General features: G+C 37.4%; 1 protein-coding gene across 33 annotated transcripts in view; it reads left to right on the plus strand.

Moving 5' to 3' along the window:
- The window catches only part of LOC109062068 (regulating synaptic membrane exocytosis protein 2-like), a 128403-nt gene that overhangs the window by 89020 nt on the left and 22885 nt on the right, over nucleotides 1-16498 (plus strand). For 15 of the 33 annotated variants that reach the window (XM_042775963.1, XM_042775962.1, XM_042775969.1 and 12 more), the window contains 12 exons: nucleotides 603-662; nucleotides 839-913; nucleotides 1153-1200; nucleotides 1613-1669; nucleotides 2066-2251; nucleotides 8869-8978; nucleotides 9295-9327; nucleotides 10948-11007; nucleotides 11593-11859; nucleotides 12190-12237; nucleotides 13007-13042; nucleotides 15305-15346. In XM_042775963.1, the coding sequence (XP_042631897.1) occupies nucleotides 603-662; nucleotides 839-913; nucleotides 1153-1200; nucleotides 1613-1669; nucleotides 2066-2251; nucleotides 8869-8978; nucleotides 9295-9327; nucleotides 10948-11007; nucleotides 11593-11859; nucleotides 12190-12237; nucleotides 13007-13042; nucleotides 15305-15346 (1022 nt within the window). The remainder of the gene's footprint in view (nucleotides 1-602; nucleotides 663-838; nucleotides 914-1152; nucleotides 1201-1612; nucleotides 1670-2065; nucleotides 2252-8868; nucleotides 8979-9294; nucleotides 9328-10947; nucleotides 11008-11592; nucleotides 11860-12189; nucleotides 12238-13006; nucleotides 13043-15304; nucleotides 15347-16498) is intronic. The other 18 variants (XM_042775965.1, XM_042775964.1, XM_042775967.1 and 15 more) reach the window with 18 other exon arrangements.

Raw genomic sequence — 16498 nt, forward strand, 5'->3', positions numbered from 1 at the left:
AATCCTAGATTTCCAGAGAGATTTCCTCCAGCTCAAACAGCAGAGCATTGCACTTGCAACACTTAGGTCATGGGTTCGATTCCCAGGGAATGCATGAACCAATAAAATGTATACCTTGAATGCAATGTAAGTAACTTTGGATAAAAGTGTCGTCCAAATACATAAACAGGTAACACTTTAGTTTAGGTACCAATTCTCACTGTTAACTAGTTGCTTATTAGCATGCATATTACTAGCATATTAGCTAATTATTAGTACTTATAAAGCACATGTCAATACCTTATTCTGCACGACCATATTTTAGATCCTTTAACCTGATCCCATACCTAAACTTAATAACTATTAATAAGCAATAATCAGGAGTTTATTGAGGTAAAAGTCATAGTTTAACTAAAGTGTGATCCATAAATGTCCCATTATCTTAATATCCCATTCTCTTGGGAAAATAGTGATGTATCATACTATATCATGAGAATGAATGAATATGAATATTGAGAATGGCTATGTGAATCTGTAGCACCCTACGGCTGCATTGGGCTTATTTTTGGCAAGTAGAGTTACGTTGTCACATAGGATCTGATTGTGTGTTATTTTGTGTTCAGGAGGATGAGGAGAGATAGACAAATGTCTGCCTACAGTGACTCATTTGAATCTCCTGAGAGGTAAAATCCGGATACTTTAGTTGAGACATGCATTCTGTTCATGCATCCATAATAGGACTGTTTTATACTAGTTACAGACATAACCCTCACCCCTTGCCCTGATTCAGCTGTTGCTCATTCTAATCATGCTTTCCTTTCTTCATTTCAATCTATCGATCCTCATCCTCCATTTAAAGATATTACAATGGGCCCAATCATGTATCTACTCCGTGGCCCAATCATGTCATGAATGGAACCAGTGGAGACTACAGGTAAGACTTCTGAAGAGATAAGCACATCACAAACACTCACTCTTTCTTTACTCATCTGTTATCAACTGCCAGGAACAGATGCCACATTTATGTTCCCACTGAGGCTTTGTGTAGTAATGGATCCCAGTAATGGATTTAAGGTTGATTTGTTTACTTTCTCAAATACTGAACTGTTGTACCTTTTTAAGCAAATATATACTGAATAGCATGTACTAACACACTGAGGTTGGTTTATTCAGTAGGACGTGCCCCAGGATAGAAATTGAGCCTTCTACAGATACAGAAAGGTATAGTTACATTAAATGCAGTAATTTCAGTGCAGACTCAAGTTGAATTTAGTTGTTGTAGTTGTCCTGTGACCTCTACATTTTACACCATTTTTAATGTTTTCTGGTATTCTGGTATTCTGGAAGCTTTTCTGGTATAATGGTAGAAGCACAGTGAAAAACAAAGAATATGTTGCTACTTATATAAATAGAGGATTTCATGACATCACTGGCATTAGCAGTAGCATAGCTGAATCATCTTAGTGTCTTAGTATGGTAGCTAGTTTTTAGAATGTAATTATATTTAGTTTTACTAGTACCCGAATCTTTTTTCACAAGGGTATATTATGTCATATGGCTGTTTAGCAATTCCTGACAGTTATAAGAGCTGCTAAATTATCATTTTATGTTCTTCTCTTATGCACCTCTATAGAGAGGCAAATATCCCAGAGTTCCTAGCTAACCGTGAGCACTTTGAGGAAGATCTGAGGTAATCCATCATAATTTGTGAAATTGTTGCCATAGAAAGAGTATTAGAGTAGTGGAGTGGAGTAGACTGTAGACACGGGGCTTATAGTTGTGTTAGTATGAAATGTGTTCACTTGTTTTCCTTGCAGCAGCCTCCTGAAAATTCTGTTTGTTTGTTTTGTGTCAAATTGTTGATTAACACTTAATTTTGGTTGTTTCAGTTTGGTCCTCTGTTTTATGATTTCCCTGAGCAGCCAATGCTGAAACTCATAGCCACTTTTTTTTTGGTGTGCCAAATATTAGCCAAGCGATATCATTTCACAGGAGTGACCTAACAGCTGAGAGTAATTTTATGCCGTGTGATCCCATGATGCACTGGGGCTCGGCTGAGCATGGCTTTTTGACTAACGTTCTGCAGGTATAGCCGCAGCATGGTGGACAGACATGAGCATTACAGGTCCAGGTCAGCTGACCAGCGGCCCATGATGGAGCGACCGGTCTACACACGCTCCCGCTCGTCCGAGCGGCCCGACTCCGGCTACATGAGATCCATGCCGTCCTTACGGTCAGGGAGATCTGCCCCTCCCTCTCCTGCCTTAACGAGGTGACCCGACCCATCACAACAAGCACTAAAGCGCTAAACGAACCCATGCCTTCTGCTTCCTGTCACCTGGAATGCCCCTCTCTCCACTTCCTCTTATTTTAACCCTGTGTAACGATGCTGTTTATGATTTATCTTCATTTATAGAGTAGAAAGTAGTGATGATGGTTGCTACTAACGTCTTTTCATTTGGATTATACACACCTCTTATATCCTCTTGAGATATAATGGTGTGTACCTGGCATCGTACAGTTTTGTTTTGACTTTTCTTTTTTGTGTGTGTGTGTTACTAACATTATTTATTTGTTGTTTAACAGTTTATGCTTTGAGTTATGGGCTGTTATGAGTGCCGTGTGTTCATGCATTTAGGCCTTTTCACTTTCCTTGCAGCTTTAGCAGCCACAAGCACCTCTCCTGATGCTGACTCCATCACACCTTTTGAAACACCATAACACCTATTGACTTACGATTTGCCCGGCACATCATAAGTCACTAGGAAATGACATAAATGTGTCAGATTTGTGCATGAACTTTCACTGATGCGGTATAGCTTTTGGATGTGCCACAGTTGACTTTGAGATGTGAGCCACATGTACTGAAAGCTGATGTGACACTGAGCTCAAAAGGTGCTTTAAAGATCATTGTGTTTACTGTGGAGTCGATGTGCATTTTAAACGTATGTATTCATATTTTTATGTGGCTAAAATGCACATGACTGTGACATATTTACTAAATGCATGCTCTTATATGGTCAGATGTTTTTTTGTGACGGAATAATTATGTCAAGAACATGCTAAGTCATATTTTACCACAAAATTGGAAGATAGAAGTAAGAAATTGTTTTTTTTTTTTTTAAATACAATTAAGCCTGTTTTAGATTCAGTAAGTTTATTTTTATTTTTTATTATTATTATTTTTTTTTTGCATTATTATTTTCAGTATGTGTCCAGATGGTTTATTATGTAATCATTTTAAATGTTGATTCTCATTTTTGTTTCTATATTATTTTTATTTCTGTATTATTACTATATCATTTCTCATTTCTATTTCTATATTATGTGCAAGAAAAAAAAAACTTTTGCACATAATATGTAATAATTATTAACAGAACAAGGGTGCTGGAATGGTTTTATGCAATTTCTTTCAGCAAATCAGTGTAAATGAAAAGCAATGCAACAAACACTAATAAAACATAACAATTTAAATATTACATAATTACATTGTGTGTGTGTGTATATATATATATATATATATATATATATATATATATATATATATATATATATATATATATATATATATATATATATATATACAGTACAGACCAAAAGTTTGGAAACATTACTATTTTTAATGTTTTTGAAAGAAGTTTCTTCTGCTCATCAAGCCTGCATTTATTTGATCAAAAATACAGAAAAAAAATGTAATGTTGTGATATATTATTACAATTTAAAATAATTGTTTTTAAATGTATTATACTTTAAATTATCATTTATTATTATCACATGATCCTTTAGAAATCATTCTAATATGATGATTCATTATCAAAGTTGGAAACAGTTCTGCTGCTTAATATTTTTTCAGAACATGTGATACTTTTTTAGGATACTTTGATGAATCAAAAAAAAAAAAAAAAAAAGAAGCTATGTTTTTAAAATATAAATATTTTATAATAACAATATACACTACTGATCAGTAATTTGGGGTCAGTAATTTTTTTTTCTTTCTTTTTTTTAAATAAAATCAATACTTTTATTCAGCAAGGATGTGTTAAATTGATAAAAAGTGAAAGTAAAGAAAATATATTATTAGAATATATATTATTAGAATTTTTTATTTTATTTTTGAATAAATGCAGTTCTTTTTAACCTTTTATTCATCAAATATATTCGACAGCAGAACTGTTTCCAACACTCATAATAAATCAGAATATTAGAATGATTTCTAAATGATCATGTGATAGACTGGATGTTACATGTGACACTGAAGGCTGGAGTAATGATGCTGAAAATTCAGCTTTGCATCAAAGGAATAAAAATTTTTTTAAAAGTATATTTAAATAGAAAACTATTATTTTAAGTTGTAATAATATTTCACAATATTACTGTTTTTTCTGTATTTTTGATCAAATAAATGCAGGCTTGATGAGCAGAAGAAACTTCTTTCAAAAACATTAAAAATAGTAATGTTTCCAAACTTTTGGTCTGTACTGTATATACACACAGTATATACACACACACACAGTGGGTATAGAAATGAATCACCCCCCCCCCCCCTTAAAATAATGATTCAGGTTTTTATTTTTGTATTTTTTTAACATGTTGGTGTTATATATTTCACTTGGCTGTTATACTGTAAGTTGCACTGAGTAGATACACCTGGATAAAACAAAAACTGGGTCCGTCTTCTTTTCAGGCTGCAAAGCAACAAAATGTGATTATTTTAAAGGGGGTGATTCTTTTCTATCCTACTGTATATATATTGTCTCAGGTTACATATGTTACCATGGTTCCCTAAAGGGAACAAGACTCTGCACCAAAACAATTTGGGAATGCCTCTGTGTGACCACGTTCTGAAGAACGTGTAGAATCAGACCAAAGGAGAAGTGAGACGTCACGAGCAGGGTGATGTGTGCAAACAACAACTGATCTGCCTTGCGCCACTGGCCAGCTCTGTGGACATAAGTGTCCAATGCTCACACTAGACAGAGCAGATTTGGGGCAAACTCCAGGCAGGAGAGAGACACTGACAGTGCCTGAAGATCTCCTATCCTCTTGAGTGAGGATAAAGCAATGCGTAAGACTGTCTTCAAGGTGAAGAACTTATCTGGAATATCCTCAGTGGGTTCAAAGGGGGTCTTTGCACAAGCCCTCCAGAACCACCTGCAGGTCCCACGAGGTGCCATGAAAAGCACGAGGACCTGCCTCAAAGTGCCACGGAGAAAATGAGTACTGAGTGGGTTTCCAATAACTGACCACCCAGAGGGGCATGGTAAGCAGCTATAGCCGCCACCTTCATAGTACACCTTCAGAGTGGAGGGAAATAACCCTGTGGAGGGAAATAACCCCCTCAGGGGCCACACCCACAGCTTCTATAACTATGGGCGGGGGTGAAGGATGGAGCCCCCTGCCTGAGAGAGGAGGTCCCTCCTGATCAGAATTTCCAAGGGAGAGCCATCGAGAAGGGACATAAGGTCCGAGAACCATACTTGGGCCGGTCAGAATAGCAGAAGATGGAGATGGATGCATGAGGGAGAACCAAACCGAACAGTGTGTCGTTTCCTGCAACGCAAATATATCCACTTCTGCCTGGCCGAACTCCCTCCAGAGGAGCTCCACCACCTCAGGGTGAAGCCTCCATTCCCCGGGCCTTAGCCCCTAGACAGGATGTCTGTTCCCTGATTCAGGTGTCCAGGGATATAAACTGCTCTGAGTGAGAGGAGTCTTCCCTGAGCCCACAGGAGGATCTGGTGTGCCAACTTGTATAGTGGGCACAAGTGCAGACCCCCCTGTCGGTTGATGTAGGAGACCACCGATGTGTTGTCTGTGTGGACAAGCTCATGATGGCCCATCAGGTCTGGAAGTAAATTTTTCAATTAACAAAACACGGCCAGCATCTCTGGGCTATTTATATGCAACATGAGATGGTGGCCTTCCCACAGACCTTGGGCAGAGCAGCCACTCATGACTGATTCCCAGCCCATGAGGGATGCATCCATCATTAGCATTATGTGACAACAAGGAGCCCCAAACACCAGGTCTTGAGACAGGAACCAAGGTTTCCTCCATATGTCTAAGGCACGTAATCATCACTGCGTGACCTTGATCATGCGACGCTGGTTGCCCCTTGGAGAAAACCCCTTTGTCCTGAGCTACCACTACAAAGGTCTCATGTACAGGCCAAAAGGTATCACATTGGATGTATCTGCCATCAGACCTAACAGTCTCTGAAACTGTTTGACGGTGTGTGACTGGCCTTCTCTTACTCTCTTTGCAACTCTCGAGAATCGATTCGATATGAGCAGGAGACAGACATGCCTGCATTGTTGTTGAATCCCACGCCAAAATAAGTAGTCCTCTGTGCTGGAGAAAGCACACTTTTCTTGGTATTCAGTGTCAACCCCAGCTCTTTCATATGAGTGAAGATGACATCTAGATGACGAATCGCCTGCTGCTGAGACTGTGCTAATATCAGCCAGTCATTGATGTAAATCAGTATGCAGATGTCCTGGAGTTTCAGAGGAGTCAGAACAGCATCCAAACACTTGGTGTAAGTGCAGGGTGAGAGTGATAGCCCGAAGGGAAGAACCCAATATTGGTATACTTCGCCCCCAAAAGCAAACCTCAGGAACTTCCTGTGTTGTGGAAGGATGGATACATGGAAGTATGCATCCTTTATATCTTTTGTGACAAACCAGACCTCGGACCTGATTTGAGACACAATCTGTATGATTGTGAGCATCTTGAACCAAAAGTGTTTGATAGCACAGTTCAGCAGATGCAGATCTATGTTCAGATGCAACCTCCATCCTTCTTCAGAACGATGAAGTATTGGCTGTAGAGAGAGAGAGAGAGAGAGAGAGAGGAGCAACATGTTCTATTGCCTCCTTCCTCAAGAGAGTGTCTATTTATTGTTCTATTACCATAGCCTGCTCAGGAACCACTATTTTGGGGACAACCCCCTTGAAACGAGGCAGCCGAGAAACTAAACTGGATTCGGTCGCTTGTCTACAGTCTGCAGGACCCATTGTGAGACATTTGGCAGAAGTTTCCACACTGTCAGAAAGCCTACTACAGGGCCTCTGGTATGGCTAGAGGAGTCACTTCAGTACCCTGAAGCGGATAACCGGCAGGGAACGACTAACCTGATGGCTCTAGCGTCTTCACTTGAGGGGATGAGCATTCCTGTGGCGTACACTTCCTGTACGCTCGCTGGAGACCACTGTGCCCTGAAGCACCGGAGGTGGCAGGATTGACAGAACGGCCCCCTGAGGGCACTGTATACTGAGGTGTGTACCTCTCCTCCCCTGGGGGATCTGCCCTCAAACTGTGTTGGAATCTACCTCCTCTTTGTTGCCCAGGTCCTTAAGCAGGTCAGCCTGGTATGCCTGTAACAAAGCCATTGTGTGCAGACACGCACCGGCCTGACCTGCCGCCATATAAGCTATCTCCACCAAGGCCGAAGTTGTTCTGACTGGCTTGATGAGAAGCCTTGGGGCATTTGCCCCACCTTCTGCATTGTCCCATATTCCTGTTCATTCAGCCCCACAATATACACCTCGGCATGAAGGTTGTGTTCTAACTCGCAGGAAGTGTTATCTAATTAACTCTTTTGACGAATGTCCTGCTTCTCGGCTGGCCAATCAATTTTCAGCTTGGCTACAGCTCGAGTGGAAACGTCCACGAGCTCCTCATATGCGAGGGACTGTGGGAGCGAGTATCTCCTCAGTATTGATGCTCATCACATCAACATCCTCAGAGGAAGAGAGATGAAGTGCCTGGCTCTCTCTCTGGGGGAATAAACCACAGAGCATGCTTCTGAACCTGAGAGGGAGCCGCGTATCTAGCGGGAGAGGACTGAGATAAGGCTGAGCATGCTCCCTCAAGAGCTGACCATGCTCCGCTTCCAAACAGATGACTCAAAGGTGTATATCCCCACCTGTGAAATAATGAGGGCAGGGAGGAACAATCTATAGCACCGTCCGCTCGCCGATTTACTTTTGTTTGTACACTTTGACATTATCACTTTCTTACTAAGAGATATACTGACTGACTTAATGCTTGTGTAACACACATATACATACAGGTAATATGCTCTCTGCCGGGTGCACTTTTAAACTTCCTGGTTGCTCACGTCACCCCGCTCGTGACGTCTCGCTTCTCCAGTGGACCGATTCCACACGTGCTTCAGAATGTGGTCCCACAGAGGCGTTCCCAAAGCCTAGCAATGCAGCTTGAGTTCCCTGAGGGGGATATATTGTATATATGTATATATACAATGTATATATAAATAGCATTGCAGTAATGAAAATGATATTTATTTTATTTTTATTTATTTATAGTGAGAAGTTTTAGTAATGGAGGGGAGGGAGAGAATATGTATCATTTTGATGATAATTATGTAACATACAAAACTGTCCTAAAATAGGCTTTATTGACGACATGAAAAAATAAAATTTCTTATTTATTTCTTTTGATACTGGAGTGAAATATGACTTGACAGGTGATATTCAAGTGCAGTCTTATGTGGGTTGCTGTACAGCTTATGTCAACGTACCTTATCTACAGGGCATATATTTCACCAGAGGTTTTTACTTCCTTTTAGTTTTTTTTTACTAACCCCAGAAAAAACTGTGCCAAATATTGACTTGTTTTGTTTAATAGTTTACAGTATGTGCCCCTTTTTATAGCATTCAAGTGGAGTGTGTTTTCTGACACTATTGTCTCATTGCTTAATGATCCTGACAATGTAACCGTAGTCAGTAGGTTTGTTTTAGTATGCTCTCACCAGCGTGTTCTGCTTTAGTCTAACAGTGTTTTGGGCAGGTTTATGCCTCGACAACGAGCACTTCTTTAGATGTAGTGCTTTATGTTGATTGCTGTTGACCATCTGTCCCACAGGGCAAACATCCGAACCGGATCGGTCCAAACAAGTCCCACCAGTACGCCAGTATCGAGTCGAAGAGGTCGGCAGCTGCCGCAAGTCCCACCAAAGGGCTCCATGGACAAAAGTGAGTAGACAAACCAGGCTTCTTCCAAACTGCAGGGTTTGTGGCGCTTGGGTGGAAAACTTGTATAATTAGTTAGGTTTAGGGTCACCAGATGCCTTACAGATGCATTTATGTGAACGAAAAAAATTTACTTTATATTGGATACTGACAGAAATTCAACAAATAAGTAAATAATTATAAACTATTATTGCACAATAGTTATCACAAAAATGGCTTATGCAAAAACAACCATCATGACAACAAAAGCCAGTTGAAGAATATTATGTTACAATAGAATAACACAACATGGATTGTTTTTCCCCCACGTTTTTCCCAGAAGATGGCGAGGGCATTACTGAGCCTTATGAAGGTCTGTAAGCACTAGCTTCTGTGTGTTTAGCCTCGTCTCAGTCTTCTTTATTACAGCTTTATCATCTCCTCTGTTTGACTAAACCTGTTAGCTCTGGTCTGTGAGCTTTACCTGTCATTGGTCTAGCTACTACCATTCATTTAGTGGAGTGAACAGATGTATTAGTTTGTGCTTCAGCCATGTTAATGCAATTAATAGTAATGTACATGTATCATTTTAGATGTATGCCGTATAGTCTGTGTACTTCGTCCATGTCTGGATTAATGTCCAAATCAGCTACAATAAATATTAAAAATATGGAAGCCTGTTTATACCACAAAATATGTAATTGCAACTTTATCTCACAATTCTGACTTTGTTTCTCGCAATTGTGATGTTTATATCTCACAATTAGTACTTTTTTCTTGGAAGATAATAGAAGTAAACTTAATGAAAAAAGACCTAATTGATCTTTAATTGGAAAAATGCCAAATTGCAAGATATAATTCTGTAATTAAAAATTCAGAATTGTGAGAAGTTAACTTAAAATACAAAGATAGAAACTTGCAAACTGCAAGAAATTGTCAGAATTAGGTTATGAACTCTCAGTTCTGAGAAAGTCCAAACAGTAAGGTATAAACATCATTAAAAATATATGAATTGTGAGGTTAACTCAAATTTGTGAGATATAAACTCTACATTTCGAGAAATAGTCAGAAAAGGTCAGAACTGAGTTCCAAGTGTGAGATATAAACTGGCCATTCTGAGATAAAAGACTGAATTACAAGATGTTAACTCAATATTATGAGATTTAAATTGCAAGAAATAATGTAAGAATTGTGAGGTCAAATATTGCAGTTACCTTTTTTAATGTTTTTCTTCTATAGGGTAAACAGGCTTTCATACAAATCAACATGCCCTTATTGAAATGTGTTGAGGTAAATGCAATTTATGTCAGACCTTCTGACTGCATTAAAGCTGCTAGATGAAGTGGTTCTGGTATGTTTAAAGCAGAGTCTCAGCAACCTTAGAAGGGATAATCATTGGCATATGAGCAATGTTAAGTGATAAATATATATTTATATTGTGTTTTCGAAATGGCAGTCTACTCCTAGCAGTGATCCTCTCAGTCACACAGTGATAGTCATAGTTTATTGGTTGGTTCTTTTTTGTACATATTGGTTTGTTTTCTCTTTTGATTGGCATAACTCAGCAACCAATGATGCAGGAAAAGGGCGGTACCTCAGCCTCCTGCTCCGTCCCCTGTTCTTTCCCTACCTCCACAGACTGTGGCTGTTAAATAATATTTAGGACACATGGGACACTTAATATCAGGAAAATGCAAATATGATCTTGATATTCTGGCATTTACATCAAAGTTTGTTGATAGACTATGTATAGTACACTTCAATAGATCTCTACATTGTTGTGTTATTAAATTACTCAATTTGCGACATTGTATTTGCATTTGAGGTTACTGTAGCATACTGTAGTTGGTATGTTTAGTGACCAAGTGGAGTAAATTGGCATAGAAAAATATTTTAGCTTTACCTTTTCCAAATGTTTGTTTTTCTCATCTTCATTTCTGATGGCATACTTCTGTTTGTCTTTCTTACTCTCATTTTTGTCTGAATGCTGAAGTGGTGGGAGGGGCTTCACAACCCATGGCCACGCCCCCTCCACCTCCACAAGCAATGGCTGGTAATGCTGTTGTTGCATAGCAAACAATTTCAAAAGATTTCTACATAATAGAAAAAGTTCTATGTAATAATAAGAAATGTATCTGTATTTTTGATCAAATAAATGCAGCCTTGGTGAAAATTAGAGACTTTTTTAAAAAACATAAAAAAATAAATAAAAATATGATAGTGTAATGATAGTGTACAGATTATATTACACAGTTGTATTACACAGTTTGTTAAAAAAATATATTTTCCAAATAATAAAAAAGTGTTATAAAGTAATTAAAGTAAAAATAACTATATTATTGATGTATGTGTGTGTGTGTGTGTATATATATATACTATATGTATGTGTATATATATATTTTTTTTTTTTTTTTTTTTTTATATATATATACTATATGTATGTAGTTAACTATATCTGTTAAAGTAGCCTTTAAATATTTAAGGCTTAGGATCTTTTTTTTTTTTTTTTTTTTTTTGGTGCATCAATACATTTCATACATGTTCATCCATATGATCCCCTTGTTAATTTTCTTATGTTTCTTTTTTGTCCACAACTCTGTCACTGCCAATCACGTTGTCTTCACTGTCATCATCAAAGCTCATGTGGGGATGGAGCCTCCTGTCCTGGGCCCCAACACCACCTATTCCCCCATACCTCCTCCTGCACATGCTCCTCCCTCTCCTGCACATGCCCATCTGCCGTCTTCAGTTGCCACTCCCCCGCCTACACATGCCCCTCCCTCTCCAGCACATGCCCCTCCCTCTCCAGCTCCTCCCCCTGCTCCCGCCCCAGCCCCTCCTCCTCCTCCGCCCGCTGCTGCTCCATCATCAACCTCACCTCTTGTCCAACAGGCTTCTGTGCCAGGTGTGTCAATGCAAATGAGTTGAGCACAAGGACACTGCCTGTGTTTTAAATTGAATACTAAATCATAGTATGCTAGAAACTGCATACAGCACAAATCCAATAGTAAGAGTAGTATGGTGTTCTAAACATAGTCTAAGGGCCTGTTTCTGTACATTATTTATTTAGCTTTCAGCAATATTATTTTTCATCTTCTGCCTTTGCTTTAATAGTGTTGGAAGCTTCTCATGAGCGTGTGTGTGTCTTAGTGTGTTAGAGAGGACCTGTGTGTTTGTGAAAAACACTGATTTTTAGACTCACCCTTTGTTTATGTGTGTGCCATTTTCCACACAGAATCCCAGGAAAAGCCTGTAGCTCCCCCCGCTGTCAATGGGAGGAAAGGCAAGTGTGTGTGAGCGTGTGAATCTCTCAATGATGTTTTTCTGTGTTTGTGTTAAGAGATTTAATACAAGTAGATGTATATATTTGTAGTACTTGACAGCTGTCGATATATAGTGTATTTATGCTATGATTGTGTTGGTGATGTCATCAAGAAAGCTATTTTGTTATTGAAAATGTTTAGAAATTCTGGTTTTACACCAAGCCAAGCTATTGTTCTAGTTTTGTGGGATTAGTTATTATTTTAATTAAGAATAATTGGTTATTATTATGTTTTTAAGCCACTGTACCCACGTGTAAACTGAATACCTTCACTCACCTGTAGATGGCTCAATAGCACTAAAAATCAGCTTCATTTTTACAATTAGAAATTATATAAAAAATTTAAGGATTTTTTGATATATATATATATATATATATATATATATATATATATATATATATATATATATATATATATGAGTAATAAAACAAATAACTACTAATAAATTACTAAATTAATAAATTGCTATTTTATTTCTTTTTTCTGTTCTTTTTAATTAATTACTACAAGTGAAAAAAAGAAAGTATTTTACATTTTTTTTACAGAGAGAGAGAAAAAAATCACTGTATTTTTTAAGTCTGTAAGGGTAAATTGCATGTAATTTTAATTTGAAAACGCCAAATGTGCCTTATACAGTATGTGCGCTCTGCAGACCTGAACTATGCACATCTAATTAACAGCTTTGTTAAGCAGAAGCATTGATTCTTTCTCCTTGTGTTGTAACTTCAGAGGTCACATGGGAGGACCAGCAGAAGAAAGCTCCTGGTATGGCACAACCTACGGTCTTCATCGGCCCTTAGTAGAGTAGTTCAATCCTAGTGCACTTCTGAGGGATCTAGATTTCAGCTCTTCTTCTGCTTTGTAGCTCTCTGCTTTTGCTGCTGTGTTATTTGTTAAGACTGAACCTTCTGGTGTTACGGCTCTATATGGCATGACTAGTAAAATAGACTATAATGTAGTGTTGCTGTTTGTGATGTCTGAACATCAGATACTGGTGATGGGGTGTTTGCCTGCTAACAAGTCTGATTTATTTTAGAGGAATTGATAAAAAAATGTTTTATTCCGCTTTATTGATTGTCAAATATCGCATTGGTTAGAGTTCACGTCACCCACCTCAGTTTTGCTGTTTGATAAAGTAAAGTTAAAGTTTGATTTACAATCAAATGCTTTGAAAACTGATTTCCCTTGTGAAAAACGAAGTGTGCTTAATAGTATTGAATGTGCACTTGTAGTGTACTTCAAATCTTATTAGTAATTGTAAAAAAAAAAAAAAAAAAAACTGTTTGCAGATAATAAAATATCAATGAAATTAAAGGCCAATTAAGTGAACTTAAAGAGAGACACTTTTCATGACTAGATTTTTAACACACTCAAATAGACTTTCAAAAAGTTCACTTTTTAATTACATCAAATGTTTGATTTTAAAATTCTTATGTTTTAATAATCTTTAGTTGTGTTTAAAGAAGTGCACTTATTTTGATGTGTTGACTAGCATACTAAAGCACATACTAAATCATTTTAACTGTAGTGTGTTAGTCAATATTGTATTTAAAGATCATATATTTTTAATGTACTAAATTGCAATATTGTCATTAGAAATGTGTAATTACAAATATATTTAAATACATAACATATAAGTTTCGATAGAAATGACATTAAAGTACATTTTAGTTTACCATAAATATCTGTCAGTATACTTTCAAAGATAATAGTGGTAATTATGAAATTACATATAAAGTCCTACTTCAGTGGGTCAAAAATCGCTCTAAAGTTTAGCTGATTTCATTTAATATAAATTCAAACTATAATACATTTTCCTTTAATTGCAATTAAAATGCAAACTTGTATATTGTTTTAAAAAGCATATTATTTCTGTGTTAAGTACTCTTTTTAAAGTATGCTAAAGTGTACTCTTTTTCACAAGGGCTGATGAATCAATCAAAAGAACCGATTCAGAAGAACAATTCATTCGCAATCCTTGCATATCTACTGATGGGCTCTTGCAGTGACCAAAATAAGCAGCAAACACACCAGTCGTACACGAGTCCATGACTGTGGCATATGATATGACTATAATCTACATTAAAGTTCATTATAGCAGGTTTTATTTTCATAACCCACAAGGCGCAAATAATTTAACAGGGTACTGAAGTATGCTGCGTCTCGTCTAGTGAAAGTCACAAGGATTTATGTATGGAACGAGTGATTATTATTAGTATCATCAGCCCAGTGTTTCTGTTTTTTTATAGTTCAGTTTGTCTCATCTGAATGAAGGTTCGAGTAGAGAAGTTGAAATGAACTGCTAATTTTTCTTTGGAGTCACTATGGCAACTTGAGGTAGAAGTAAGGTCACATTCATAGTCATTTACAGGATGAATCAGTGCTCACTGATGTCTTAAGTCCATAAGATTTGGAGAATACAGTTTTTATTTGTGGAATTATCAATACTTACAATTGATGTAAAGATGAAAAACAGAACATTAGAATATACAACATTAATCCATACATTTACAGCACTTGTAAAATAGGGAAAAAAAAAGAAACTGGAGGCTTGTGGGATTTTGGAAAGCTACTGAACTGATAATGTTGTCAATTTCATGTTTTAAGATCTTCGCTTTTCAAGTGAAATTTGTGCAATAGTTTAAATGAGAGCAGAATTGAGGCAAAAGAACATGCGAGTCATTATAAATGCATTGTATACATTATGAGTTGTAGCATTGCTTGTAGTACTTAGTGGGGGAAATAGGGTATCGATGGTTGTCTGTTTGTAGTGTGTGTTTGAGATTTATATACTGCATTAATCTGTGCTCATAGTATGCGTCAGTTCTTTTAAAGGTTTTTTTTTTTTTTTTTGGTGTTGGATTTCTCAGATCTGTTTTACGTTTGTTTCGGCATGTTATGAGTGATGAGTTTCTGAATGTGAAATTCATCTGAACTCTGTTTGTGTGAGAGAGTGTGTGTCCATCATAACATTGTGTGTCATGTGTCTGTCTAAACTGTTTTGTTTTCCTCTCATCCGCACATCAGCTGTAGTGTCAGAGTCAACAGTGTCAGAGAATGAAGATGCAGGTATTGTATACAGACTGACGAATGCTACCCTTACATAAAGCCCTTCAAAACAACTTCTGGAGACATGTGTGTGTGTGTGTGTGTGTGTGTGCTGGATAAAAAACAGTGTATGATTGGGCAGTATTGCTAAAAGAGTTTAAAACATTGCAACTACACAATCGTTCAAAAGTTTGAGGTCCGTAAGATTTTTTTAAAAGAAAATACATACTTTTATTCAGCTGGGACGAATTAAGTTGATCAAGAGTGATGATAAATACTTTCACATTGTTATAAAAGACTTATATTTGATATAAATACTGTTCTTTTGAATCCTGAAAAAAACAAAAACAAAAAAAAAAAAACTGATTTAAAAATGTAATAATTTTTTACAATATAACTGTATTTTTAATATAGTAAAAAAAAACAATGGTGATAACAACACTTTCCAAAACCTCAAACCTTAAACTTTTGAACGGTAGTATATGAAGAGTTTATTTAAAGTGTGCAAGTTTAATCTGTACACTCTCAAAAACTGTGCAAAACTTGTAGCGAGAGGCAGGGTACTACAGCTTGTCACTGGGGCAGTACCCTAAAAGACACCTTCATACCTTCTTCATTACTTCAGTACATATTACTACCTTAAGGGTACAGTTACTAATGTAAGGTACTAATATGCACCCTTAAAGCCCAAAGCATACTTCGTTTTTTATGTGTTTGCAAGGGTCCACATACAGTGCATGTGACACAAAGTTAGGCCCAAGTAAATACACTTGTGGACATGCACAGCCTTTCAAAGTACAGTCCATTTCAGGTGTATGTGAATGCAGGCGGTCGACTCAAGTGCTCGAGAAAGCTTCATCTTTGTCTAGCATCTGCTCTATTTTTCTCCAGAAGTTGTGACAGATAAAAATGCCTGTTGTTGTTGCAGTCTCCGCTACTTTGTTGTTGTTGTTCCATCTCTTAATTTCTTAGCCTGGGCCAGTTTGTGGAACACCTTGTGGAACAACTGATGAGAGCAAAACCAAGTCAATGCACATGTGCGACCTATGCATACAAAGTATGCGTGGTTACCAAAAAATGGGTGGTGCATGTACAGTACGTGCGCACTATTCTGGTGATGAAATTTGCGTCCCGTGCACTGTACGCAGACACTCGCTTATGCATAAAAAAATG

This window comes from Cyprinus carpio, chromosome A19 (genome assembly GCF_018340385.1).
Source record: "Cyprinus carpio isolate SPL01 chromosome A19, ASM1834038v1, whole genome shotgun sequence".
NCBI classification, from domain to species: Eukaryota; Metazoa; Chordata; class Actinopteri; order Cypriniformes; family Cyprinidae; genus Cyprinus; species Cyprinus carpio.